Here is a 26,767-nt window from a genome sequence, read left to right as displayed (position 1 = left end):
ACCCTCCCCGCACTCGCCACGCTCCTCCCCGCCGGCGCCGCATTAAACCCACCCCCACCCTCAACCCACACCTGCAACAGCGCGGAGCAAAACATCTCCGCCACCGCCGCAGCCCGCGGCCGAAAAACCGCACAAACAACAAACTGATGCATAGTAAACAGCTGCGGAAACAGGACGTGCGCCGCGCGATGCAGCGCGCCACATATATCCTCCACCAGATTCATAACGTAGTTTGACGAGCGGCGCGCGCGGTGCTGGGCCAGACGCGCGGGTGTGTTAGCACTGTATCCGCATTCTGCGGGGGGGAAGGCGAAGGGCTCGTCGTGCTGGTGCGGCGGGATGGCGAGGCAGCGCGCTGTTATGCCTGCGCAGAGGCGGTGCAGGACGGCGATGCGATGCGTGGACCGCATGTTGGCGCGCGTGTGCAAGTACTTACGATATCCTTGTTCAGAAATAGTGAGTGCTACGAAAGGGGCCGTCATGTTGTCGATATAAAACGCATGTTCCGACGGCTCGTCGCTGATGTACTCTCGCACTCTATCCCCGATCTCGCGGTACTGCCGCGGCGTCGGCGCAACACCGTGGGACTCGGCGAGGAGATGAACGTATATCGACGGCTGGCGGCTGGCACGCTGCAATATATCTGCGTGTTCTGTGCGCAGGTCAGCGTCGTGCTGCATGCGACTTACTAGGTTTCCCTCCACGGCTGCGGTGAAGACAGTGGAGGCGGAGGCGAGGATGAGGGCACATTCGCGCATGTGCGACACTCTGTCTGCGGGGTTGATGGCGCTGCTGTTTGGTGCGTATTTGGGGAGCTCGGCGGCGAGGATGTCATGGATTACGGGGTGGTAGTGCTGCGTGCGGAGGAGGTGAATCCAGCGTTTACGCTGCTCTGTGAGGGTTTCTGGGGGGAGGGGGATAGGGGGTTCTGCTTGTTGTTGGTCTTCGACGGCTTGGTCGTAGGTCGTTGTGCGGGTTGATACCATATTTGTTCACCTGTTGCCAATGATTGGTATGGTATGAAGATGGGTGTTCTGGAAGTAAAGTCTTCAAGAACGACGGAAAGGCGAGAGAATGCTGCGGAGATATACAGACTAACAGCTGGGAGCCATACACATACGTGACTGACACGCGATGGACACGTCTTTGCCTTACATGTTGTGTTGTGAAGTGTTCAGGCTCAATACATGTTGTTGATAGACAAGATGATGAGATGAATGATGAATAGGTAGCGCTGGCTGGCATAACTGATATCTAAGGCCGAGATTCGTGGTGAGCTTCCCACTTCATCCCCGGCATCTTCATCAGGTTCATCTCTCTATTCGCTCTCTGTATATTGATGGCTCGGTTGTTTTCCTCTCTACGCATGCCATGTTTCTTCAAGCACTGTTGTGGACACGTCGTTGAAGTGAGTATCACGATTTAGGAGATAAGCAGTCCATACACGGCACTGCACTGTATAGGTAAACCGCTAGATAAGCAGTGACTGACTCCATCCATTCGTTCATTCATTTGTTCGATCGTTCGTAGTCGATCTCGTATACCATACACCATTTCTCCTCTCGTCATCATCGTCAATGTCGTAATCACCCAGTCGACGCACACAGCCGTCTTTTATCTTCATCCCTTCACTCCCTCCATCTCCCCCACCAGCTCACCCCCTCACACAAACAATCTCCTCCTCCCAAAACATCCCCTTCCCCAACTCCTCCGCCCCTCCCTTCGCCAACGGCGCCACAACCCCCTCAGGCCTCCTCCCCGCACAAAGCGCATCCACCTTCCCATCCCCTCTTCCCCCACCACTTCTACCCCCCACAAATCCTCCCCCTCCTCCCCCCCTGATATTCTCCCCTCCCCCCGCAGCGCGATTAACCCGATGCAGCACCCCGCCATGCAAATCGCCCTTGAGCTCTTCACGCGCATCCCGATCCGCAGTCGCGTATTGAAACTCGGTCCAACCGAAGACTTGCGCCTCGAGGCCTGCAGGAGCGCGGCCTGTGCGCAGGGGTGGGGGGGCGGCGGTGTGGAAGGCGTGGTCGCGGTCGCTTATGGCGGCTGTGTCGTGGTCGAAGCGCTGACGGCCTAGGTCGTGGAGTTCGGTTGTGGGCGTGAAGACTGGGGTGGGGTGGGTCATTTTTGGAGGGCGGCTGCGGGGGGTGTGTGAGTGGGATGGGGGAAAAGGGGAGGCGGAGGGGATGTACCTGGGTGGTTTGGGGTGTGTGGTGTTTTGTTTTGTTTGATGGCGGTGATGAGTAGGTGTAGTGTGATGTGAAGTAGAGGGCTGAGGAAGGAAGGAAAGAAGGAAGGAAGGCGCTGGTTATGTACGTGTTTTGGGCTTGGCGGTAGAACTAGTAGGAAGGTCATGGCGCACTGGTGAAGGTGAGTTAAATTACCAATTTGTATCTCACCGCGCTCTTACAAGGTGAGATATCGATATCCACGCAGTATCCATCATCTCACCTAGCCATCACTCCACAGTGTTCGACACCCTCCATGCGAACTCCCACCCCTACGCCCAAACAAGCCACACATCATCAAATCTCTACACTCCACCACACGATGTACAGACACCACAAAGCGAACCTGCAGCCACAAACACATCACCCACCAACCCTAAACCCCCGATGCACCATCCCACACAGACTCTCCCAAAGCACCCGATCACCCCCCCTCACCCACTCAACAACAACCTCCCCCGCCAACTCAACAACCCGGATGCGAAACACAATCTGCACCTCGCCCTCCTTACCATCCCTATCCTCACCCCCCATCTCACTATCAACAACCCCCTCTTTCTTCCGCCTCTCGTACCCCCGCCGATACGCGCGGCTCCATACATTTCCCCGCGCTTCGCCGATGCCAGTTGCTGTTGCGGCGTCCCATGTCCAGCGTAGATCGAGGGCGGCGAGGGAGGTGAGGAGGGCGGTGAGAGAGGGGCGTGGGGTGGGGGGGAGGGGGATGGAGTAGGATGTTGGGAAGGGGAGGGTGTCGTTTGCGATTGTTTCGAGGCGGGCGGTTGTCTGGGGGAGTTAGTTAGTTTTGTTCGCGTAGGAGGTTCGTAGGATGATGAGCGAAGTTGTAGGGAGGGAAAGAGAGAAGGAGAAAGATGAAACCCCGAAAAAACACCTACATTCCTTGGTCTCCAGTCCCCAAAACTCCACGCCACAACCCAGCGTTTCGTCGCGGATCCGGTGTCTACCACACCCACAGCCCAATTCGTAATGCCGTGTTTCTTCAACAGCTCTACAATACTCTTAGCGCTGGACAACTTGCACAACATACTACTATACCACCCCACCCTCTCCCTCAACACCAAACTCTCCTCCACAATGCGCGTCACGAACCCCAGATCCCCACCCTCACACATCATCTCCACATCTGCGCCCGTGCATACCGCATTCGGTTTCCACATCTTGCCCTCGCCCTTGAGACTACTCTGCATATCCTTCTCATCGGCGAAGAACGGGGGGTTGCAGATAGTAAAATCCAGCCGATCGACACCCAGCGCCGCGAGGGGGATCAGGGGGCTGAGCTGCGTAGTTTGCAGCAGTCTGGTGCGCGTGATGAGGCTGTTGAGCGCGAGGTTGCGGGCGGCGGAGTCGAAGCTCTTCTTGTCGATGTCGGTGGCGCACATGCTCCAGTTTGGACGGGATTGGAGGCACAGCATGGTGTAGATTGCTGAGGCGCCGGTGCCGATGTCGAGGCCGGTTACTTTTCTCGCGGGGTCGTAGGTCGTGCTGTAGGTGGGGGAGGTGGAGTCGATGAGGGATTGCAGCCAGGAGACGTAGTTCCAGCGGTTGGGGATTGGGGGGCAGAGACGGTCGTCTGGGAGGGAGAGTTGGAGGTTAAAGTCGACGTTGAGGATGGCGCTGGAGAGGGTTTTGACGGTCGTGGGGTCGTGGAAGTCGAGGTGGCCGGATGTCTTTTGCCATAGTTGTTTGAAGGACGCGTCTTTTTTGGCGAGGGCTTTGAAGTCGATGGCGGTGTAAGGGGGGCGTTGGGTGAGGTCCATGTTATCTTCTATAAGTACGATTGTGAGTTATACCTTACCCCTTAATCAATGTGCAATTGTGGAGATGTCTTGAGATGAAGTGAGATCAGGAAGTGACAAACTCGTGATAGAAGTGAACGCTCGGGCCACAGAGCGCCGATTGGTTGTAGTGTAGCATATGAAAGTAGATGGGATGAGATTGATATACAAACCGATACAAAGACAAACTCCCGCTCACTCTATGCTATCCCCGTCCAACGCCACGCCCTATGTATGCGCACTAGATCAAGAAAGGGCCGTCGTATGCGCCATCTGGCTCGAGCAGGCGAATCTCCTCGAGACTGGATACGGTGTTGGGCTTGTAGAACCCCAGCAGCATCTCCATGTCTTCCTCGGTCATGGCGCAGAGGTCGTCGAGGGAGTATTGTTCGCAGACCTTGATCATCCTGCATGTCGTCAGTATTGCATTCAAACATAGCAGACGATTGAGTGTACCATTGCATCCTCTTTGGCCCTTCTTCAATGTTGGGCGCAACCTTTCTCAGCTTCTTCCGCAGCATGCCCACTCTTGTGACAGCGGCGCCGATGTTGTGGGGCAGGCCGGCGGCAATCTGCCTCCTCACGATGTTGGCCAGTTTGGGACCCTTGCCGTTTGTGCTGACCATGATCTGCAAGGGCCCGTCGCGGTGCACGCTGCCAAAGTAGAAGTCGCACTCTGGCGGGACGTCGGCAATGTTCGCAGCGATGCGCTTCTCCTTGCAGAGCTTCCATATTTGGGATGATGCGACGGGGTCGTCGACGGCGGTCAGGACCATGTCGACGCCGTCCAGGTCCGAGGGCTCGAACTTGCGATCGACGTAATCGACCTGGCCCTGCTCGATACGGTAGGCGACTTCATCGTTGAGGCCTTCGCGCGGCGACACGACGGTGATGTTTGCGTCGGCGTTGAGGACGTTGACGATGCGACCAGCAGCTACCTAGACTCCAGTCAATGGTCAATACTTTGCCGGGGCCGAGGTTGGCAAAACATACCTCGCCGCCACCGACGACCAGCACACGCTTGTTCCGTATCTGCCATGCCAGTATTAACGAGCCGCCGCCCTGGATCTCTGGATAGGGGCCCTTCATGGTTGGGGATGTCGGGAGGAGAAGAGGCGATGAAGGGCGCGCGCGGAGATGTCGAATTGATGCATGCACCGGCCCTCGTCAGCCAAGCCAGGCGATGCCGGCCCGGTGAATGGCTGCTATCGATAGCGGCGTGTCTCGACGCGCTCTGGCAGGCATGCAGGCGTCCAGACGAGTCTCCATAATTGCTGCGTGCTCCATAATTATCGGCGTGCTACTGGCCATGGAGTTAGCGGCTGCACGCGCATGTCAGACCGTGAGCACCGCCGACTCTCTCACTCCTCACAACCATGACCTCGCGCAGGACATTAGGCGGCGGTCGCGTGCTGGGCAGCGGGAGGAGTCTTAGTACTAATATCACCACTACCACTACTAATTCTGCTGCTCCTGCTGCAACTACTACTACACCGCGGCTAGCAGCCCAGCACCGGCGCAATGCCAGCCTGCTCTCACCTTCGGAGAGCTCCGTGTCGCTGAGCTCGCAGGCGTCAAACAGCCCCGCCAGCACCGTCGAGACGAGAGAAGACATTGGCAGCAAAGTGCTGCTGGGGCCGGGGGAGAGTGCGGCCGCGAGCGCCTCCAGCAAGCTCGTGTGTCCGATATGCAACGAGGAAATGGTAGGCCACTGGCACCTTCCTCACAGAACCCGCGTGCAGTGAACTGATGTGGCCAGGTGACGCTGTTGCAACTCAACCGGTACGGTTACACACCACATGACCACCCCCATCCATCCTAACCCACGCCAGACACCTCGATGATAATCACCAGAATCTGGTCGAGGAGGAGCAGGACGAGGTCAAGAACTGGTTCGAGGCCCAGATGGACAAGGCCAAGAAGTTCCAACCGCTTGCCGTGCTGAACCAGAAGCTCAAAGGTCTCGACGTGTTTGAGTCGAACGATGCCCCCACCCCACCGCCGCTGTCCAACAGCTCCCGCAGCACCTCCGCTCCCACACTGCACGATGCACCCGCCCCCGTCCGCAGAGACCCCGACGAGGAAGTCACACGCAAGCACTGGCAGCGCCCCGGCAACCGCGACGTGTGCTTGGAGCCAACATGCGCAAAGCCCATCACAGCCTCGCAGATAGCACTGGGTGGGAGGGAGGCGGCTGTCAACTGCAGACAGTGCGGGAAGCTGTTCTGCGAGGAGCACACCATGTATCAGATGAAGCTGTCGCGACAGGCAAAGCACGAGCCGGTCAGGGGGATATGGTGCAGGGTGTGCGAGACGTGCTACAAGTCGAGGGAGGGCTACAACGACCACCACGCAGCCGAACGCAACCACTTTGACGAGTTTGCAAACATCAGACGGAAGAGGGTGGACAGAGAACACATGGAGGTCAGCAGGCTGGAGAAGCGCCTCTCAAAGCTGACGTCCTTGCTGGCGAACCCACCGCCTGAGGAGACGCTGACGGCGAGTAGCTGGTTTGCAATACCGGGAGCCAAGAACCAGCGCAAAGTCCTGGAGCAGTCCATCATCACATGGGAAGAAGACGCGAAAGTCTCAAATTGCCCGTTTTGCCAGCAGGAGTTCTCCACCTACACATTCAGGCGACACCACTGCCGGATGTGCGGTCGCGTCGTGTGTGGTGACCCCAAGACGGGGTGCTCGGCAGAGGTGGGCTTGAATGTTGCGTCGGGTGAGTTTGCACTTGGCTGTGTTGGTGTCATCTATACTCATCTCATCTAGGCACGAGCAAGACCGAGAAGGATGCTGGCCAAATGAGCGTCGACATTCGCATGTGTCAGGATTGCCAGCACACACTTTTCAGCAGGAGGGATTTTGACCGCGAGCTAGCCGACAAGCCAAAGGACCAACGCGCGTATGAAAATCTGGCCCAGTTTGAAAGAGGCATTCGATTGCTTCTACCACGTTTTCAGAAGCTTTTACAAGCGTTACAAGACCCGGACAAGCCGCCCACACCCCAACAGCTGACTGATGCTACTAAAGTGCGAAAGAGGTTGATGGATGCATTCGCGCAGTTCGACGCTGCCGCTAAACGCATACGCGATCTCCCCACAGACTCACCCACACAGAAACGGCTACAGAACGCTGTCTACCAGCAAGCCTACAGCTTCTTGAGCCTTCACATGCTGCCATTGCGCTCCTTGCCACGAATACTAAAGCATGCTGTGCCCCAAGGGTCTAAGAACAACGGACCTTCGAACGGCGGCGGTGCACTCGCCGCGATCAAATTCAACGACAAGTCAGCCGGCAGCGTCGTCAGCAGCAGCGAAGTATCTGCCATGGAGTCAGAAGAAAGGGAGTTACGCGAGAGACTGATCGTTCTCGAAGAGCAGAAGTTCATGGTCTCGGAGATGGTAGCAGATGCTACGAAACACCGCAGATTCGACGAGGTCTCGAGTCTTGCACAGAACGTCGAGGACCTCAACCAGGAGATTGACCAGATCAATGGCCAGTTGGGACAGCTGGATTTTGCTGGCGCGTATCAGGGAATTATGGCTACGCCGTCGCCGGGGTGAAAGACGGATGTGCATTGTTAGGCGGATTCTTTACCCGCCATCAACTTTCTCAAGAGCCGGATCAGACGCGTTAGAAGGACACACTACGGCATGTTACTTGCAGGAATGCGAATCATGAGTCTCTCGAAGTTAGCGGAGACAAACCGTCGCCGCGGCATGAGCTGTTCAGCTGGATATCAGACGGCCTAAGCTGGACGACAAACGAAGTGCACCCCATCTCTTAGCAATCGCGGATATGCGCGCTGTAAGACGGAGAACTAAGTGTCGCAGCGGACCGAGTATATCGGGAGACGAATAGCATAAACTAGAGAGTATAATGCAAGATGCAGTCGGCCAATATCATAATATCGCAAGCGCAACGTTGATACATTATCACGTACCTGCGTTCTCTTCTCCTTTCCTCACATGCGAATAAACGCTGAACCAGGCCAGACTACGCCAGAAACCAACACATGTTGTACACCCTCTTGCCATCCATCAGCAGTGAACCCCCATTCTTCCCAAGCAAAAGTCACAAACACACATATCCCCCCTCCCCCCCTCCCTTCCCCAGAGAACAAACACTAAACAGTCACCCCCCTCCCCCCACCCCCCCACAACCCCCCCACACTCTCCGCATCACTCTCCCCCCCCACACTCCCCCCCGGCGTCCCAACAGGTAAATCCAACTCCTCCCCCAGCACCCCCTCAGGACAAACATGCTCAGGCACACTAAACGAGCAAACCGTATACGGCGCTTCAATGCGCGCGCGTATCTCCGCGTTCCAGAGACGTAGGGCCGCGCCGTGGAGCCGTAGGGATTCGGCGCGGAGGAGGAAGAGTGTTGTGCGGGTTTTGAGGGGGATGGTGTCTGGGCGGGGTGGTTTTCTGGGCGTGAGGGACGGGGAAGTGGGAGGGGAGGTGCAGGCGCGTTCCAGCGCGGGGTTGATTTGGCACCATACGCATTGTGCGGTGGGTTGTGTGGGGTGGGGGGGGATGGCGCGGTATTTTGGATGGGTAGGCGGTGGGCGTTCAGATCCAGATTCTGGTCCAGACGGACCCGCTTGACTGCTACTCGGACGAGGTGTAGGCACGACTTCCGCAGCAGGTGCGCACTCTCTCCGCCGCTGTGGATGCGAAACAGAAGATACAGATACAGGCATAGATGCGGTTTGCGTCCCCCTCTCTTTCCCCTTCCCCTTCCCCTTCCCCTTCGACGACGACCCACCCCGCCGCGAACAAATCGACGTCTGCGTCCCCCTATCTCTCTCCTTGCCGCGCGCGGGCCCCCTGACCCAAGCATCGCGCAGCGAACTGCTTCGCGAGGGGATGAGGCGCAGGGGGAGCGCGAGGGGATGTGCATTGGTTTGTGGGTGGGAGGGGCCGGAGTGCTCGTTCCGCTGGTTCAGCGACTGGATGCGGCGGCGTGGTGGGCCTTTTTTTCCTTTTTCTGGTGCTTGGGCTTGTCGTTTTGGAGAGAGGGGGCGCGGTGGTATGGTAGGGTGTGGTGACATCGTGGGGTGTGGTTTATGCGCGTGTTGGATGTGAGCGTGGGATATATGGGGGATGGAAGGAGGGAAGGAGGGAAGGAAGGGAAAACATATGATGCATGGATTTAACGGCTATTTTGTGGTTGGAGCAATGTGGATTGGTATACTTGGACCCTTGTCTACCGGAGTTGACATGCTGGGTGGATGGTATTCGCTGGGAAGTCTGGTAGCCCCCGCTTTGCACCCGTTCTTCTGTGTATGTGTGTGTGTACATCGGCGAATGGCAAGTAGAGACGGGTGTGGCGTGGCATAGCAGTGCAGCGACTATGGGGTGAATAGAAGAGAAGAGATTAGGATATGCCGTGGCGTGGCGTGGCATGGCTCATTCATCTCACCATCTCAACATTCTGGACCTGTTGACGTGGACAGGAGATAGCACACAGCGAATAGCGCATAAATCGAGGTGGTACAGAGATATTGGCGGGCGTGGATCGTGGGGACATGTGATAGGCTCGAGACGTGTTGATGCATGCTGGTAGTGGAATTTCATCGTGGTACTCTGGATTGCTGGGTAGTGTAGTGGGTAACCTTCTCCATGGCTCTTGTTGCGCAATCCGTGCTTGGTCGGGGCGGGAGTTGATTTTTCCCGCTTTTTGGGTTGTGGGCGTGGCTTGTTAGGGACGCTAGGGCTGGTGGCGATCTGGTGCTGATACGGATATATGTTGGTTGTACTCAGACATCTCTAGTCTGCTGGATAGTAAACAGCTTCTTTTAGTTATTTACTCGTTGCGCTGACGGTATGGCGGGTCATTGATGGGAGGGACGTCGGGATAGAGTACGGGGTAGGGGTAAGCGACGGCTCGACAACGCATGTCTGCAGTTGGGGCTGGCATATTCAGAACGGTGGAGATGAACACCGCCGCAAGAGGGAACGTGGATAGAAAGGTATCGGATTTAGAGATATGGTGTACGTTTTCCTGAATTTGAGAATGTTCGGATAATGAGAAACTATGGCATACTGACTAAAGGATTCATGAAATAATTCAGTGTATATTCAGTGCTCTAGTTATTGATACTGAAACTATTTATGGAGTAAAGACCTTCGATGAAGACATGAATAGTTGCGATGGCAGTCCTGGCCTTGCTAGTTGCAAGACGAGAATGATGAAGCCAGTGAACCTAAAACCCATCCACCGTGTAAACGAACCCGAACACCGTAACGCCCCGTAACCAGTCAGTCCCAACCAACCTCAGATATCACGATAACGACCCCGCAAAACCTCCGGCGCATACAGTTTCGTAGTAGCCCTCTCCATCTCATCCGCCACCAAGACCCAGAAGTTGCGCTCGACCTTCGCCACCGCCAGCAAAAGCTGCTCCGACTTCTCCGCCGTCTCGAGCTCAGCCTGATCATCCAGCTTCGCGCGCAGATTCACCCTGAGTTCCATGGCGTTGTCGTAGTTCTTGACGCGCTTCTTGCCCGCCTTGCTGGTCGTGCCCGTGCCGTTGTCGTCGGTGTACAGGTTGGGGTGGCGCAGGTGCATGTAGTCCTTGGGGTCGAAGCCGATTTCGTGTGTGGCGGTTGCGAGACGCGGTGTGCTGCGGACGAGGCGGCTGTAGACTGCGGGCTCGGTCCATGTTGCTGCTTCGCCGCGGGCAAGACGCGCTTGGTTGAGGTGGGAGACGATGTCGTGGAACTTCATGTGTTGGTCGTCGCGGAGCGTCTTGATGGTTTGCGCCTCAGGGTCTTCTTCTAGATGGCGGTTGCTGTTATGCTTGGGAACTTGTGGTGAGATAGCATCGTTGTCGTCAACTTTGGTTTTGGTGTTGCGCGCTCGCTTGGGTCCGCTCATGTTGGGCAGGGAAGACGTGCTGTGAGTATACTTCAGTTTGATGTTGCGTTTCAGTACCAATGAGGAGTCTTCGTCTTCAGACCTAAAAAGGCCGGGAGAGGTGTTTGGATCTGGGGAGGGGTGCCTAGTGGGGGACTCGAGAGCCTGTTGGGAGATGTGGTCTTCTTCTGGATCGGTGAGTGATGACAGGCTAAGATATAGACGTTAGGTGTTTTACCTCCAAGCTCAGAGGCGATAAGTGAGTGAGAGACGGCATCCGTGCTGGCCTTTGCCCCCTCACTTGTTTTGTTGAGCAGCACTGGACCAGCACGGCCATGGAAGACATCATCGTCAGAATCTATGGAATGGAGAGAGCGGTCAGGATCGCTGCTCTCCTCAATACTGTCAATACTAGCGGTCATCTTTACAGTAATCAACAATTACACGTAAAGTACAGGTGTTGTGAGTGAGATGCTAATTGATTTAGGCCATATGTTGTCGTGATATTGATTAACTTGCAAACGCTTATAGAAGATCAGAAACCATTTGAAACTAACTAGTCGATAGTGGATTGCCCAACGCGGGGAAACAAAGTGCTGAAATGTCTATGCGTCAACGAGAGGAACCCTGGGCCATTGTTGAGGGAAAATCCACTAATGCCACACTTTCCATAACAAGGTATGATGTGGTGGCGTCTATGAGTGAAACTACAGTGCGTGGAACGATCCCAGTGAATGGAGTTGGCTTGCGCTTGGATAGCGGAGAACGACAGTGTGCGCTAGAATTACCCTGAAAGTGAATCCACCTAAGTGTAAGCTTGAAGAAAGGCGGTAAATCTGACCGTATATGCTAGCATTGAGAAAGACCTGAACATGGTCATTTTGTGAAAAGGAGTGTGGAGTGCGTTGAGTGTGAGATAGAACAAGAAAATGAACGTCAGATTGACAGGAACTTCTTAAAACCTAGCATTGGAATTCTTGTCACCGAGATCACTGTGGCCGTCTTTTACTACTCTCAGGCTTCCCTCCGGCTGCGCGTGATCAATAACCTTCTCGCACGCTGTTTGTCTACTAACGATGAGCAAGAGACATGCGACAACAGCATAGCTCTCATCGATCCAGTGCAAGCAAAATACTGCCATCGCTACGCGTTCTACAATCATGGATCATATTCAAGATTCATGGTCAATTTGAGATATGAGGACGAGTGGTGTACACACTGAGACACGGATCATATGGATGGTCTGACAAGTACAGTTTTTTCACCAACATCTTGAGCAATTTGTGCCTGGTTTCTCTTCTATATCCGACGCGTGCCGGTAGGATGGGAAAAGCCGGAAAATGTAAGCATTGGGAGAGCAGAGAAGGGATGTAAGGTCAAGAGTGAAGCAAACAACAACAAGAGAAATGTTGCAAGGGAGGAAGTCGTTCATGACGACGTCTGTGGTTACACGCGCTAAACATCCCTAGCGCGTTCGAGTCAATGCCCCTCCAAAACCCCTCCAACGACTCACAAAGCGCGAGTATTATCGCAAGACAAGTACAGCTCGAACGTTGTAAAGGTATGTACGCGCCTGATACCTCGAACCCTCACATAGCAGCCTGAGATGCACAACGAGTGCTGTGAAAAACATTGAGGTCAAAATATCGAAAAGGTACTAACCCAACCTGTCTTGCAGCACCATGGCCGAACTGTCCGATACCACAGCTCTCACCGAAGACAAGGGCCCCTCCAAGCGAGCGCTGGAGAAAGCCGCAAAGAAAGCAGCAGCAAAAGCAAAAAAGGCCGAACATGCCCTGCGTCCCAAGGAAGCCGCCAAGCCCACCTCCGCAACAGCACCAGTCAGTGTCTTTGCAGAGGGCTGGCTAAAACGCGTCTACGAAGAGAAGCCGGTTAAAGACGTGCGCACCCGATTCCCGCCCGAGCCCAACGGTTTCCTACACATTGGGCACTGCAAGGCGATTGCGGTCGACTTTGGCTTCGCGAAACATCACAATGGGGCTTGCACGCTGCGATATGACGATACGAATCCAGAGAAGGAGGATGAGATTTATTTCACGAGCATTCTGGATTCGGTGAAGTGGTTGGGCTTCGAGCCGTCGAATATCACGTATAGCAGTGATCGGTTTGATAAGTTGTATGAGCTGGCGGAAGTGCTAATCAAGAAGGATGGCGCTTATGTGTGCCATTGTTCTAGTATGTCATGACAATTCCAAAACTTGCACATTCACGGCTAATAGGTGGTGCAGGAGAGGAGGTCAACATGCAGCGCGGTGGACCTGACAACAGGGGCAAGCGCTACGCCTGCGAGCACCGCACACGACCCATCGACGAGTCCATCGCCGAGTTCAGGGCCATGCGCGATGGCAAATACAAGGCGGGAGAGGCATACCTCCGCATGAAACAGAGCTTGACCGACCCCAGCGAGGGCAACCCGCAGATGTGGGATCTGCCCGCTTACCGCGTTGTCGAGAACAACCACCACCACAGAACAGGCGACAAGTGGAGAATCTACCCCACCTACGACTTCACGCACTGCATTTGTGACGCGCTGGAGGGGATTACGCATTCGCTGTGCACGGTTGAGTTCCGTCAGTCCAGGATCTCGTATGACTGGCTTCTGGAGCAGCTGGATATGAAGGTGCCCAAGTCGGAAGAGGTTGGGCCCATGCAGAGAGAGTGAGTGTTGTCACGCATGTTTGATGTACATCGTACTCACGCTGTTCAGGTTTGGCCGCTTGAGTGTCGGTGGCACTATCCTCTCGAAACGGCGCATTCTCATGCTTGTTGAGGGTGCGACAATCGAGAAGAAAAACGCAGATGGCACAGTAGAGACAAGAAAAGTCCCGCCATCAGTACGGGGATGGGACGATCCCCGTCTTTTCACACTAGTTGCCTATCGACGCCGCGGTATTCCAGCCAAGGCCATGCTCAACTTCATTTCGGAGCTGGGTGTAACTGACGCCAACACTGAGATTGAGCCTGCGCGTTTCGAAGCCTCCATCCGCAAGCATCTTGAACGCACCGTACCCCGCCAGATGCTGGTCCTTGACCCAGTCAAGGTAGTAATTGAAGACTTTGCCAGCGAAGACGAGCAGGAGATCACCGTCCCCTACGATCCGAAGGGCACTATTCCAGGCGAGCGAAAGGTGAAGGTCGGCAGCGAGGTCTACATCGACCGCAGTGACTTCCGTGAAGAGGACAGCGACGACTATTTCCGCCTCGCACCCAACAAGGCCGTTGGTCTCTACAACGTGCCATTCTCTATTCGTGCGACGTCCTTTTCGAAGGATGAGAGTGGCAACGTCACGGAGATCAAGGCTGTCAAGGTGCCAACATCAGAGAAGCCAAAAGCATACATTCAATGGGTCGATGCGGCGACGGCTGTCCCGGTCACAGCGCGCTTGTACAACTCCATCTTCAAGACAGAATCGCCCAACACGCTAGACTGGAAGACGGGTGGCTGGGCTGATGATCTACGCTCTGACTCGGAGGTTGTGCACGACAAGGCAGTGATTGAGAGGGGGTTGAAGGATCTCATCAAGGAGACGTCGTTGGACTTGAAGGGGTCATCGGATGCGCTCGTGCGGTTCCAGGCCCTGAGGACGGCGTACTTTTGTGTGGACATTGAGTCGACGGAGGAGAGGATTGTGCTCAATCAGATTGTCAGTCTGAGGGAAGACAAGGGCAAATAGATATACACTGGCGTTGGAATGCGAGGTGGCCAGAAGAATGTGTAGATACCCCAGACAATCGCATGTACTTCGAGTCTGGGATGATTTCAGCCTCATGACGCTAGTCCGGGTTGGTAACGTTCGTGAATGTTCTGTGGCGGAGCGTCGGGGAACCACGCGCCGACATCTGCGCGTGGCGGTGGAAAGAAGGTGGCATTTCCACAAGTCGACGGACGTCCTTCTGGACACGACACACAATGGCGCCGCTCGTCGACAACCCCCAGATTGCGCAGTCGAGTCTGCACAATCCGTTGCCGCTGCAGCTGCACACTTACATCTGGCCGTTCCTTATCGTCTGGCCCGCCTTCTCTGCCATCTACCTCTCCGCCGAGCGCTACGAGAAATACATTCAGTCGTCAGAATGGACCTTCGTGTGGATGTCCAGCATCATCACGGTCCAGTCGCTGGTGTGGCTCATGACACAATGGAACATCAACCTGCAGAGCGCCTTCACCACGCTCAAGGCCAACGACGTGCGCAGCGCACAGCTCATCAAAGTCCAGCCCGTGGCCAACGCCGGCGCCGCTGAGATCTGCAGGCTGGTGCGCGACAATGTGGGCGGCAAGCAGAACCTCTCCTTCCTCTTCCAGAAGCGACGCTTCCTCTACGACGCCGACAAGGGCAGCTTTGCCCCGCTCTCGTACCCCCTCGACGCCGAGCCCAAGCCGCAGCTGAAGACGTTCCAGCAGACGCAGGGCCTCGCCACGTCCGCGGAGATCGAGCGCATCCAGCAGCACTATGGCGACAACACCTTCGACATCCCCGTGCCCACCTTCACCGAGCTGTTCAAGGAGCATGCCGTCGCGCCCTTCTTCGTCTTTCAGATCTTCTGCGTGGGGCTGTGGATGCTCGACGACTACTGGTATTACTCGCTGTTCACCCTGATGATGTTGGTCATGTTCGAGAGCACCGTCGTGTGGCAGCGCCAGAGGACCCTGGTCGAGTTCCGCGGCATGAGCATCAAGCCATACGATATTCTGGTCTACAGGCAGAAGAAGTGGCAGGAGGTCATGAGCGACAAGCTGCTACCTGGAGACGTCGTCAGCGTGGGCAGGACAAAGGAGGACTCGGGCGTGGCCTGCGACATGCTCCTCCTCGAAGGCTCTGCGATTGTCAACGAGGCCATGCTTTCAGGAGAGAGTACCCCGGTGCTCAAGGAATCGGTACAATTGCGTCCCGGCGAAGCGCGTCTCGAGCCAGAGGGCGTCGACAAGCTCGCCTTCCTCTGGGGCGGCACAAAGGTCCTCCAGGTCTCTCACGGCAACGACGCCGAGGACGATGGTAGCGTTGTAACAAGGCTCTCGTCTGGCGTCACGCCGCCCCCCGACAAGGGCGCCATTGCCGTCGTCATCAAGACTGGCTTCGAGACCAACCAGGGAAGCTTGGTCAGGACCATGATTTACGCCACCGAACGCGTCTCTGCCAACAATATCGAGGCTCTGCTCTTCATCCTCTTCCTCACCGTCTTCGCCATCGCTGCCTCGTGGTATGTCTGGAAGGAGGGCGTCAAGCTAGACCGCCAGCGCAACAAGCTTCTGCTCGACTGTGTCTTGATCGTCACCAGCGTCGTTCCTCCCGAGCTGCCCATGGAGCTCAGCTTGGCTGTCAACACCAGTCTTGCTGCGCTTAGCAAATACGCCATCTTCTGCACCGAACCCTTCCGCATTCCCTTCGCTGGACGTGTCGATGTTGCCTGCTTTGACAAGACGGGCACGCTGACTGGTGAAGATTTGGTCGTCGACGGTATCGCTGGTCTCTCGCTGGGTCGGGATGGAGTGGCTGGGTCGGATGGCGCATACACGGGAATGACAAAGGTCACCGACGTCGCAACAGAAACCACGCTGGTCCTCGCTACCGCCCATGCGCTCGTTAAACTCGATGAGGGAGAGATCGTTGGTGAACCCATGGAGAAGGCTACCCTTCAGTCGTTGGGCTGGAAGCTTGGAGCTAGGGATACCCTCACCGCCGCTACGACCACCGCAAAGTCTCACGCCGAACTCGTTCAAATCCGTCGCCGCTTCCAGTTCTCGTCCGCCCTCAAACGCCAGAGCTCCGTCGCTACAGTCCTCGTCCACAACACCAAGACCGGCCGCAAGGTCAGGAGCACATTCGTTGGTGTCAAGGGCGCGCCCGAGACGATTCGAAAGATGCTGGTCAACACGCCACCAAACTACGAGGAAACCTTCAAGCACTTCACCCGCAATGGTGGTCGTGTGCTCGCTCTCGCTTACAAGTTCCTTTCTGAAGAGGGTGAATGGGGCACGAACCGCATCAACGATCTCAAGCGCGAGCAGGTAGAGTGTGACCTGCACTTCGCTGGCTTCTTGGTCCTCCAGTGCCCGCTCAAGGATGATGCGATTGAAGCTTGCCGCATGTTGAACGAGTCTAGCCATCGCGTCGTTATGATTACCGGTGACAACCCACTGACAGCTGTACACGTTGCTAAGCAGGTCGAGATTGTGGACCGCGAATGCTACATCCTTGACGCGCCTGAGAATGACGAGTCTGGGGAGAAACTGGTCTGGCGCAGCGTTGACGACAAGACGAACATCCCTGTGGACCCAACCAAGCCTCTGGACAAGGAGATCCTAGACTCGAACGATATCTGCCTTACCGGATACGCGCTTGCAAAGTTTAGTGGCCAACCTGGATGGAAGCAGATTCTACGACACACTTGGGTATACGCACGCGTTTCGCCGAAGCAGAAGGAGGAGATCTTGCTCGGCCTCAAGGACTGTGGTTACACGACGCTTATGGCTGGTGATGGTACGAACGATGTTGGCGCCCTCAAGCAAGCTCACATCGGCGTCGCTCTGCTCAACGGTACGCGCGACGATCTCGACAAGATCGGCGAGCACTTCCGCAACTCCAAGATGAAGGAGGTCTATGAGAAGCAATGTGGATTGATGAAGCGATTCAACCAGCCCCAGCCACCTGTTCCCATCATGATTGCACACCTATACCCACAAGGCCCTACGAACCCGCACTACGAGAAGGCTATGTTGCAGCAGGCTCAGAAGAAGGGTCTTGCCCCGGCTAATGGCGCTACTCCCGCACCGAACGGCGCGCTTGCGCAACAACCCAACCCGCAACAGGCGGCTGCTGGGCTCGCGAACTCGCTTACGGAGAAGATGATGCAGTCTGAGCTTGAGGAGCTGAATAACGAACCCCCTACGATCAAGCTTGGCGATGCGTCTGTCGCTGCTCCTTTCACCTCGAAGCTGGCTAATGTTGTTGCGATCCCGAACATTATCCGTCAGGGTCGATGCACGCTTGTTGCGACGATTCAGATGTACAAGATTCTGGCGTTGAACTGCCTCATCTCTGCATACAGTTTGTCGGTGTTATATCTCGATGGTATCAAGTTTGGCGATGGTCAGGTCACGATCTCGGGCATGATGATGAGTGTTTGCTTCCTGTCCATCTCCCGCGCGAAGGTACGCCACACCTCCCTCTTCCCAGCACCAAACCCCTGCTAACACAACGCCAGACCGTCGAAGCCCTCTCCAAAGAGCGCCCCCAACACAACATCTTCAACATCTACATCATCGGCTCCGTCCTCGGCCAATTCGCCGTCCACATCGCAACCCTCATCTACGTATCCCAATACGTGCAGCGCACCGAGCCCAAGGAACCAAACCCAGACCTAGAAAAGGAATTCGAACCCAGCCTCCTCAACTCCGCAATCTACCTCCTCCAGCTCATCCAGCAAATCTCCACCTTCGCTATCAACTACCAGGGCCGCCCCTTCCGCGAATCCATCCGCGAGAATAAGGGCATGTACTGGGGCCTTGTGCTCGTCTCGGGTGTGGCTTTCTCCTGCGCTACGGAGTTTATTCCTGAGATCAATGAGAAGCTTAAGCTTGTGCCGTTTACGAGCGAGTTCAAGGTTATGATCACGAGTATCATGGCGCTTGATTTCGGCGCGTGTTGGATCATTGAGAAGGGGCTCAAGTGGGGGTTCAGCGATAATAAACCGAAGGATATTGCGCTTAGACGGCCTGACCAGCTGGAGCGCGAGAACAGGAGGAAGGAGGAGGCGGTGGTGGAGGCGCAGAGGAAGAAGAATGAGGCCGAGGAGGAGAAGGCGAGGGCTGTGGGGTTGATTAGGTAGGAGGCTTTCAGGATGTGTTTTGTGCATTGTGCATTGTGCATTGTTTGCGGGGTGGGTTGGGGCGGGTGTAGGATATTGATCGGGGTTATGAAGGCGATAGCTAGATGGTGTGGTGTAGAATTCAATCGCATGATCTGTCGCTTATGTGCAGGTGGTATATCACGTGCGTGGGAGATGAGGGGGTGTATAAACCTCTCGATCTTCTGTGATGTTCCTACGCGACACTTTCTCCAAAATCTCATCTACTTCCGCCAAAAACAAAAACCAGTGGAAAAGCTGGGCATGTCTGCGCCTGCCTCTCCGCTTTCCTTCCTGTTCTTTTCCAAAATGGCGCAATTAACAGCTCGATGGCTGGACGTCTCCTCTCAAAACACCAGCCGTCCATGACGAATGTCTGGACGCCACCTTTTCCGCTGCCTATCTTTCATCAAAAAAAGCTATTGGACTACATGCATGTCCTGCTCTGTCCTGCTCTGCTTGGTATCTTGAAAAATTTATGGAGGACACTCGGATGTGTGGACTTGTCTTTTTCTGCTCTGCTCTGTAATCCCTTCAAAACCGCGACCATCGGGCGGCATGTCTGGGCGCATCTACTGCTCTGCTCTGCTATCTAAAAAAAGTTCATGAGGCACGCTCCAATGTGTGGACGTTTCCTCCTTTCGACTCTTATCCTCTCCTCGGCAGTCTTCCAAAAGAGAGTAGTGGCTTTGGCATGTGCGTGTGCCTTCTGGATTGAATTAAAAAGTTTTTGCTGAGCTCGTCATGTGTGGGCGCCTGCCCGCTTGTGTTTATTCAACTCAAAAACCAGTACGCAAGAGCTATGTCTGGGGTTTTGCTCTTTTTCTGTTTACTTGTCAAAAAAAATTGTGGATACCGGCATGTCTGGACGTCCTCTGCTCTGTTGTTTATCTATCAGAGGTTTCCATCACTGTCCCATGGCGAGGCGCTTGTTATATATCTATGTTTGTCTATCAAAGATGACGATACGGTGTGCTATGTCTGGGTGGCTTCCCCCCCCCTCTTCTGCTTATTCACCAAAGAATCTATCACATGGACCATATGGCCGGACTTCTCCTCCTCTTCTACTCTCTTGTGTATTTATTAAAAACACATTGAACTATGGCATGGCTTAGCGCTTTTTTCATCTTTATATCCATCTACTCAAAAGTGATATCATGGTGTAATATGTCTCGGCGACCGTTCTCCCTTTTACAAAAAAATGTTGGAGACATATCCATGGTTGGACCTCTCCTTCTCTCTCATCTACCAACTCAAAAACCGTGCAAAAGCCTTTTATGTCTCGCTCCTGTACTCCTCTTTAATCGATGTCTTGAAGTATTTTGCTTCTGAAGTTATGGCTGGACCTTTTCCCTGCTCCTTTGTTCAAAATTGGAATCAAAAGGATTCATGTCTGCCTTTACTCTTTCTTTTGGATAAAACGGAGATGCTGCATAACAAACATATACCTTATTATCTCTTCTCTCGGTTGTGCTCAATCTTCCTGGACAGCGACCAATGTCCGAACGGCTGGAAATAACCAACATCACCTTTATGTGTGGACGGCTCTCCGGGGTTGAAGTGAAAACAGTTGAACTAAATTGTTACGTCTAGGGACGTTTGTTCATCTTTTGCAATATATGTTAAAAGCCAGTCTCGGGAATTCGCATGTCTGGCTTTCGTCTCTCCTCTCTATTTTGACAAAAGTATTGCACAATTGCTGTTGATGTGGCTGGACGTGCCTTTTGGGTTTACTTCTTACTTATAAAAATTGCGGAGATATTTGGCTTGTGTCTGGATATGTGAGCGGTTCTTTTATCTATTGATGGAAGTATCCAGCAGGTTTTCCTATGCTGGATTGTGTCTTCCTCCTCTTCGTCTCGGTCCTTGGTTTTATGGAAAAGAAAGAGCTGCGATTATGTCTATACTTCTGCTTCTTTCCTGCTTACAAGAGTTGGTGAGTTGGCGAAACATGTCTGGTTAACACCTCTCTGTTGTGTCGAAGATATAGCAGAGATGTATCTGCTGGTCGGACGTCTCCCAAGCCTCCTCAAAGCTCTTTACCTTTTAAAAACTCCACTACGGGATATCATGTCTGTTGTCTTTTCTCGTTCCCTACATAAAACTACTCATCGCTCAATACATGTGCGGATTTCTTTTCCCACTCTCAGTTATAGGCCTGTGCTTTCTACTTCACAAAAGTTCTATCAGTCTTCAAAATATCTTTGGAGGTCTCCTCCCAGCCCTTGCCGAAACATGCCATCTGTTAACCCAATGTCTGGGCTTTTCCTCTTTTTTACTACCTCTTAACTTGAAATAAAAAGCACTAAGCTTAATATATACTTCTCTTGCTTTTGTCTTCTCCTAAAGCTATTATAGCAGTTGTTTATAGCTAAACGTCTCCTCTTCTCCTCTTTCTTAGCTAAAACGTTAAGGAAGTTAGTTATATATATAGACGTCTTTTCTTATCTCTACTAAAGAACTTGCGTAATATATAATTATATATATTACTCTCCTTTCTATTCTTGTTAAAACTAATATACAATGCCTTAATAGCTAGAGGTTGTCTCTCCTGTTCTACTTACTTATTAAAATACAAATTGTCTTTAACTATATCTAGCTGTCTTCTCTTCTTAATTCTATTTAAAAAGCTTTAGTTAACACGTTTATAGCTAGAAGATCCTTAACTCTCTACTTAACACGTTACAAGAAAGTATAATATACTAGCAGCTATATATACCTTTATTTAAAACTTTAAGGCTACTCTACTTATCTGCTATTCTTTATATTTCTAGAAAAAATAACTAAAATTAATATCTAAATAACTTGTTTTCTTATCTTAACTAGAAGAGTAATAAAAATAAAATATTTACTTAGCTATCTACTTCTCTACTTAAAACTTAAGTTAGAAAAAAGTCTACTTTTCTTTCCTCTAAAGAGCGTTAACTATAAAATTAATAACTTATTACCTTTCTCTTTAGCTTCTCCTTCTCTTAAAGGTATATAATAGGCTAGGCCTAGTAGAACCTTAGTAAGTAAAGCCTTAAAGCTTAGTAGGCCTAACTACTAATACCTACTCTACTACCTACACTTTAGAAACTCTTAGTACGCTACTAGAAGGACTATAAGTAAAGAAAAACTAGTACTATAGATCTTTAGTAAATTTATCTAATTTATACTAGTAACTACTCTTAGAGTTAACTTCTTATATTTAAATTTACTTATAAAAATACCCTTAGGTATTAGAAGTACCTTAGAAACTACTAGTAGTATATCTATTAAAAAAGATACTATAGTTACTAAGCTAAAAGTAGAAGCTTTATAGCTAGTAGAGATAGGCTTTATATAAAAAGTATTTAAAATATACTTATAAACTATAGTAAGATAGAACCTAAATAAATAGAAAGTTTTACTAAAACTTTAGCTAGTTTCCTAAAGTCTCTAAAAAAATAAATAATAAATAATAAAGTTTATAAATATACTAATCTTAATAGCTAGCCTATTATTAGTAGTAACTAAGAAATAACTAATTAAAGAATCTAATAAAGGGTCCTTCTTAAAAGAACTATATAATACGCTATAGATACTAACTTAGAAGATTAACTTTCTTAAAAATAATATACTACTAGTACCTACTTCTTTTAAATAAAGAGTTTAATAATTAAAAGAAGAGGTATATAAACTAAGAGTAGTTCTAGAACTAACCTTTCTTATAGTAACTACTAAAACTTATATAAAAAACTTTAAGATACTAAATCTTAACTACTTTAATAGTAACTAAAAGAACTATTAGAGGTTCTAAACCTAGATAAACTATAAGCTAAAATATAATATTAGAAAATTAGAATTAAGCTCTAGGTATATCTTTAACTAATTAAAGAAGCCTATAACTAGTATTACTCTATTATAGATAGATTATAATAAGATAGGTACTATAAAAGGCCTAGAAATATTCTTAAATAAATAATTTATAGATAACTTATATATTAAAAGGGCTAAGTAGAAACTTTAAACTTTTTAGTAAAAAAAGCTTTCCTTATAATACTTTAATATAGAATTTATAAGGCTAGCCTTTAGAGTAAAAGAGAAAAGTAATACTAATAACCTAAAAATAAAGTATTTTAGTACTTTATAGCCTAACCTATAAGACTAAATAATATCTATAAAAGTACTAAGTAACTAAACTATCTAGTTACTAATAACTTAAGTAATTACTATTAAGAAAAATCTTTTTAAGGCTAAGATTAGGTCTACCTTCTTATATATAAGGTCTTTTTAGAATAACTTTATAAATTAGAAACTTTTAAAAGCTTACTTTAGTTAGGTAATTAAAGTAATAGGTAAAACCTAGAATAAAGCTAAATAGGCCTTTAAAGAAAAGCACTCTCTTTATAAAAAAAAGAACCTATATCTATATTATAAAAAACTTAAGTATTATACTAATAAGTACTTTCTAGTACTAGCTAATTATTTAGCTTAAGCTACTCTTATAGTAACCTATAACCTAGAAGAGTTCTTAAATAAAGAAATAGTAAGTTTAAAAAACTAAAAACTTCTATATATAGATATAAGTAAAGGTATAAGAAACTAAATTAAAAAGAAAAGTAGTTTTTATTATTTTAGTAGAACTAGCTAAATAGAAAACTATTAACTATCTATATAATTATAAATAATATAGCTATAGTATCTATCTTAATTAAAATTAGTTACTTAACTTATTTAGTTATCTCCTTTAAGTTTATAAAAAATAATAATTTAAAGTATATTATAATTATATAAAGACTTATTATTAAAGTAAAAAGAAAGTTCTCTTAGATAAAAGTAGCTATTTAAATATAGATAGATATAAATAGCTATAAGAAAGAAATATAGGCTTATAAGCTAAAAGAAGATAAAGAGTATAACTTTATTCTAGAAAGACTCTAGATAAATAGATACTAAGTAACACTAGTACTAGTAAAGAAATCTATATTTATCTATAGTAGCTAGACTAAAATATAAAGCTAGAAAGGTAAAATACTTATAAAAGTTCTTAAAGCTATTAGTATATAGGCGTATTTAGCCTAAGCTAAATAATTTTAAAAAGATAAATAGATCTAACTATATTCTACTTTTATAGTAGATATTAAGAAAGTACTAAAGAAAAAGAAAATAGTTAACGTTTAAAAGAAGTTACTAAGCTATCTATAAAGTAAGTTTAAAATCTTTCTAAAAAAGAAGGCTAATAAGCTTATACTACTAAAAGAGGCTACTATTAACTACTTTATTAAGACTATAGAAAAAGATAGTAAGCTAGTAGAAATTCTATAAAAGCTACTATATAATATATTAAAAAAAAAACTACTAGTATTATAGAAGAAACTTATATTATACCTAAACTATAGGTTTATTTAAGTAAGTAAATTTAGTACTACTACTTTTATTCTATTTATAAAGAAACCTAGAAAAGGGCTATAATTCTGCGTAAACTACTAAGCTTTAAATACTATTATATATAAAAATAGATATCTCCTTTTACTTATTTATAAAATACTATTTTAAATTACTAAAGTAAAATAGTTTATAAAGGTAGATATTATTTAAGCCTTCTACTAGATACGCGTAGTAGAGAGAGATAAATAGAAAATAGTATTCTATACCTATTTTAGGCTATATAAATAGCTAGTTACTTTATTTAGCCTTACTAATACTTCTAGTATATTTTAATAATATATTAATTAGGTACTTTAGAAAAACTTAGATATATACTACTTAGCCTATATAAATAATATACTTATTTACTTAGATAGATTATAAGAGGATTATAAGTACTAGGTTAAAATAATTATTTAAAAACTTAAAGTAGTAGGCCTATAACTAGATATTAATAAATATAACTTTAGTATTAAGAAGACTAAGTATCTAAAGTTTATAATAAAGGTAGGTAGTAGTATTTAAATAAACCTAAAAAAGATAGTAGTAATCTATACTTAGAAATAGCTAAAAAGTATTAAAAGTATTTAGAGTTTTATAGAATTTACTAACTTCTACTAATAGTTTATTAAGGAATTCTTAGAAATTATTACTTTACTAACTAAACTTACTAGAAAAGAAGTAGTATTCTAATAAAAAGAACTCTAAAAAATAGTATTTTTTAAACTTAAAAGTACCTTTATTTCTAAACTAGTATTAGCTAACTTTAACCTAGACCTAGAAATAGTAATAAAATATAATACCTTTAAGTAGGTAACTAGTAGAGTCTTTTTATAGTTTAGAAAAAATAAGCTACTTTATATAGTAGTATACTACTTAGTAAAGAATACAGTAGCTAAGGTAAACTATACTATATATAATAAGAAACTATTAGCTATTATAAAGTATATTAATTAATAAAGTACTAAACTCTAATAAGTTCTAAAGTTTACTAGTATTATAAATTATAAGAACCTAAAGTATTTCTATACTATAAAACTACTATCTAAGAGGTATATATACTAGTTAAATATACTTAGCTAATTTAATTTAACCTTTATATACTACCTAAAGAAGGTTAATAGAAGAGCTAATATACTTTCTTAAAAAAAAAAAAAATCTACTAATAAACTAAAATAATAAGTATATAAAGATAAAAAAATTCTAGCTCTTATAGCTATATATAAAAAGCTAACTCTAACTTAAAAAGAAGAAAAAGGTAAGTATTTTATTCTACTACTAAATATAAAGTTTATAGCCTTAGAAACCTAATAATATACCTTTAGTAGATAATAACTCTCTACTAGAACCTAATAGTACGCCTATAAGAATTACTACTAACTTTACCTTAGCTTATAATAGCTTAGAGAAGCTTAAGAGAATATAGAAAGTTATAGCTAAAAATAACCTAATATATAAAAGAATAAAAGAGGCTATAGAAATAGGTTAAAAAAAGTTTTTTTTAAACCTAAACTTAAAAGTCTTATTAGTAAAGTATACTATTAATAAAAGAGAGTTTCTATACTACTAAAGGTAAAAATAAGTACTAGATTCTAAAGAACTACGTACTAAAATTATCTTAAAAACCTATAAATCTCTAGCTATAGGCTATCTAGGCTATAAAAATACCTATATAATTCTAGCTTATAACTACTTCTTCCTAGAAATATTATCTATAATAAGGTAATTTATCTAAAACTATAATATATATAGAAAAACTAAGCCTTAAAAGGAACTAAAAAAAGAACTACTAAAACTACTTTTTCTCCTAGATAAAGTATAGAAGAAAATCTTAATAGACTTTATTATTAATTTATTTATAAGTAATAGGTACTAGTACCTTATAGTAGTTATAAATAAGTTAAGTAAAGATATAATACTTATTTTATTAAAAGACCTAGATACCTAAATAGTAATAAGAGCTTTTATAAAAAGAGTTATAGCCTACTATTAACTCCTAAATGTTATTATATCTAACTATAGTAGCTAGTTTATTAGAGATTTTTAAAGAATTCTTTATAAAAAATTAGGTATTACCTATTAAGTATTTACTAGCTACTATCTAGAAACTAATAGTACTACTAAAAGAATAAACAGCACTATAAAATCCTACTTATAGGCCTATATTAATTAGAAATAAGATAACTAGGTACTAATATATTTTACTACTTAAATTACTATTAAAAGAAGGAACATAGTATTTACTAGTATTAGCCTATTCTTTCTATAATATAAATATAATATAAATATAGTATAAAAAGATATAAAATAAGTAATTTAGTAATAATATTAGAAACCTAATAATCTAAAGAAGTTAACTAAAGTACTTACTATAAAATTTATAAAAACACTAGATTATATATAAGTAAGAATAGCAGAAGCCTAATAACTTTAAGAAATCTAGGCTAACTACTATTAATAAAAAGTACTATAACTATAAAAAAAGAATTAAGTATAGCTATAGTATAGTAAATACTTCTTTAATAGTAGGCTAAATAAAAAACTAGACTAGAAAAATATAAAGTTCTAGGTAAAGAAAGTAATTTCTCTTTATACTATAAAATTAAATAC

General features: G+C 47.6%; 9 protein-coding genes across 9 annotated transcripts; 3 read left to right on the top strand and 6 right to left on the bottom strand.

Moving 5' to 3' along the window:
* Nucleotides 1-2: 2 nt before the first annotated feature.
* On the bottom strand, nucleotides 3-905 carry P153DRAFT_319747 (uncharacterized protein; the record flags this gene model as incomplete). Its single annotated transcript, XM_033665095.1, has 1 exon — nucleotides 3-905. A coding segment is annotated over exon 1 (756 nt), but the record flags the coding sequence as incomplete, so codon positions are not given.
* A 749-nt stretch (nucleotides 906-1,654) lies between these two features.
* On the bottom strand, nucleotides 1,655-2,134 carry P153DRAFT_377112 (uncharacterized protein; the record flags this gene model as incomplete). The annotated part of the gene is made up of 1 exon (XM_033669719.1): nucleotides 1,655-2,134. The coding sequence occupies one exon, from the start codon at nucleotides 2,132-2,134 to the stop codon at nucleotides 1,655-1,657; it is 480 nt and encodes a 159-aa protein (XP_033521889.1).
* A 466-nt stretch (nucleotides 2,135-2,600) lies between these two features.
* P153DRAFT_295321 (uncharacterized protein) lies at nucleotides 2,601-4,012 on the bottom strand (the record flags this gene model as incomplete). Its single annotated transcript, XM_033664021.1, has 2 exons — nucleotides 2,601-3,020; nucleotides 3,131-4,012. 2 exons carry the CDS (start codon nucleotides 4,010-4,012, stop codon nucleotides 2,601-2,603), a joined length of 1,302 nt encoding a protein of 433 aa, XP_033521888.1.
* A 129-nt stretch (nucleotides 4,013-4,141) lies between these two features.
* On the bottom strand, nucleotides 4,142-5,262 carry P153DRAFT_50804 (siroheme synthase middle domains-like protein). Its single transcript, XM_033673245.1, has 3 exons — nucleotides 5,024-5,262; nucleotides 4,487-4,968; nucleotides 4,142-4,437 (listed from the first exon to the last, which is right to left on the bottom strand). The coding sequence occupies exons 1-3, from the start codon at nucleotides 5,117-5,119 to the stop codon at nucleotides 4,272-4,274; spliced, it is 744 nt and encodes a 247-aa protein (XP_033521887.1). The 5' UTR covers nucleotides 5,120-5,262; the 3' UTR covers nucleotides 4,142-4,271.
* A 144-nt stretch (nucleotides 5,263-5,406) lies between these two features.
* On the top strand, nucleotides 5,407-7,599 carry P153DRAFT_295090 (vacuolar segregation protein-like protein pep7; the record flags this gene model as incomplete). Its single annotated transcript, XM_033664004.1, has 4 exons — nucleotides 5,407-5,733; nucleotides 5,790-5,812; nucleotides 5,863-6,755; nucleotides 6,806-7,599. 4 exons carry the CDS (start codon nucleotides 5,407-5,409, stop codon nucleotides 7,597-7,599), a joined length of 2,037 nt encoding a protein of 678 aa, XP_033521886.1.
* Nucleotides 7,600-8,162: 563 nt separating this feature from the next.
* Nucleotides 8,163-9,531, bottom strand: P153DRAFT_398120 (uncharacterized protein; the record flags this gene model as incomplete). The annotated part of the gene is made up of 1 exon (XM_033671612.1): nucleotides 8,163-9,531. Exon 1 carries the CDS (start codon nucleotides 9,090-9,092, stop codon nucleotides 8,163-8,165), a length of 930 nt encoding a protein of 309 aa, XP_033521885.1. The 5' UTR covers nucleotides 9,093-9,531.
* Nucleotides 9,532-10,125: 594 nt separating this feature from the next.
* P153DRAFT_368132 (uncharacterized protein) lies at nucleotides 10,126-11,769 on the bottom strand. Its single transcript, XM_033668439.1, has 2 exons — nucleotides 11,139-11,769; nucleotides 10,126-11,088 (listed from the first exon to the last, which is right to left on the bottom strand). The coding sequence occupies exons 1-2, from the start codon at nucleotides 11,320-11,322 to the stop codon at nucleotides 10,319-10,321; spliced, it is 954 nt and encodes a 317-aa protein (XP_033521884.1). The 5' UTR covers nucleotides 11,323-11,769; the 3' UTR covers nucleotides 10,126-10,318.
* A 627-nt stretch (nucleotides 11,770-12,396) lies between these two features.
* P153DRAFT_368131 (glutaminyl-tRNA synthetase) lies at nucleotides 12,397-14,697 on the top strand. Its single transcript, XM_033668438.1, has 4 exons — nucleotides 12,397-12,461; nucleotides 12,579-13,096; nucleotides 13,150-13,579; nucleotides 13,629-14,697. Exons 2-4 carry the CDS (start codon nucleotides 12,583-12,585, stop codon nucleotides 14,593-14,595), a joined length of 1,911 nt encoding a protein of 636 aa, XP_033521883.1. The 5' UTR covers nucleotides 12,397-12,461; nucleotides 12,579-12,582; the 3' UTR covers nucleotides 14,596-14,697.
* A 108-nt stretch (nucleotides 14,698-14,805) lies between these two features.
* Nucleotides 14,806-18,877, top strand: P153DRAFT_424152 (cation-transporting ATPase 4). Its single transcript, XM_033672473.1, has 2 exons — nucleotides 14,806-18,071; nucleotides 18,125-18,877. Exons 1-2 carry the CDS (start codon nucleotides 14,832-14,834, stop codon nucleotides 18,746-18,748), a joined length of 3,864 nt encoding a protein of 1,287 aa, XP_033521882.1. The 5' UTR covers nucleotides 14,806-14,831; the 3' UTR covers nucleotides 18,749-18,877.
* The last annotated feature ends 7,890 nt before the right edge of the window (nucleotides 18,878-26,767 follow it).

The sequence above is a fragment of the Dothidotthia symphoricarpi genome, assembly GCF_010015815.1.
Source record: "Dothidotthia symphoricarpi CBS 119687 unplaced genomic scaffold P153scaffold_14, whole genome shotgun sequence".
NCBI lineage: Eukaryota > Fungi > Ascomycota > Dothideomycetes > Pleosporales > Dothidotthiaceae > Dothidotthia > Dothidotthia symphoricarpi.
This window is presented reverse-complemented; position numbering and strand designations above follow the sequence as displayed.

Excerpts from the sequence above, each read along its gene's own strand:
- P153DRAFT_368131 (XM_033668438.1), top strand. The coding sequence starts at position 12,583 with ATGGCCGAACTGTCCGATACCACAGCTCTCACCGAAGACAAGGGCCCC. Across the intron at positions 13,097-13,149 it reads TTATGTGTGCCATTGTTCTA|GAGAGGAGGTCAACATGCAG; the intron begins GTATGTCATGAC and ends TAGGTGGTGCAG. Across the intron at positions 13,580-13,628 it reads GTTGGGCCCATGCAGAGAGA|GTTTGGCCGCTTGAGTGTCG; the intron begins GTGAGTGTTGTC and ends CACGCTGTTCAG.
- P153DRAFT_424152 (XM_033672473.1), top strand. The coding sequence starts at position 14,832 with ATGGCGCCGCTCGTCGACAACCCCCAGATTGCGCAGTCGAGTCTGCAC. Across the intron at positions 18,072-18,124 it reads TGTCCATCTCCCGCGCGAAG|ACCGTCGAAGCCCTCTCCAA; the intron begins GTACGCCACACC and ends ACACAACGCCAG.
- P153DRAFT_50804 (XM_033673245.1), bottom strand. The coding sequence starts at position 5,119 with ATGAAGGGCCCCTATCCAGAGATCCAGGGCGGCGGCTCGTTAATACTG. Across the intron at positions 4,969-5,023 it reads TGGTCGTCGGTGGCGGCGAG|GTAGCTGCTGGTCGCATCGT; the intron begins GTATGTTTTGCC and ends ACTGGAGTCTAG. Across the intron at positions 4,438-4,486 it reads GGGCCAAAGAGGATGCAATG|GATGATCAAGGTCTGCGAAC; the intron begins GTACACTCAATC and ends GACGACATGCAG.
- P153DRAFT_368132 (XM_033668439.1), bottom strand. The coding sequence starts at position 11,322 with ATGACCGCTAGTATTGACAGTATTGAGGAGAGCAGCGATCCTGACCGC. Across the intron at positions 11,089-11,138 it reads TATCGCCTCTGAGCTTGGAG|AAGAAGACCACATCTCCCAA; the intron begins GTAAAACACCTA and ends TCACCGATCCAG.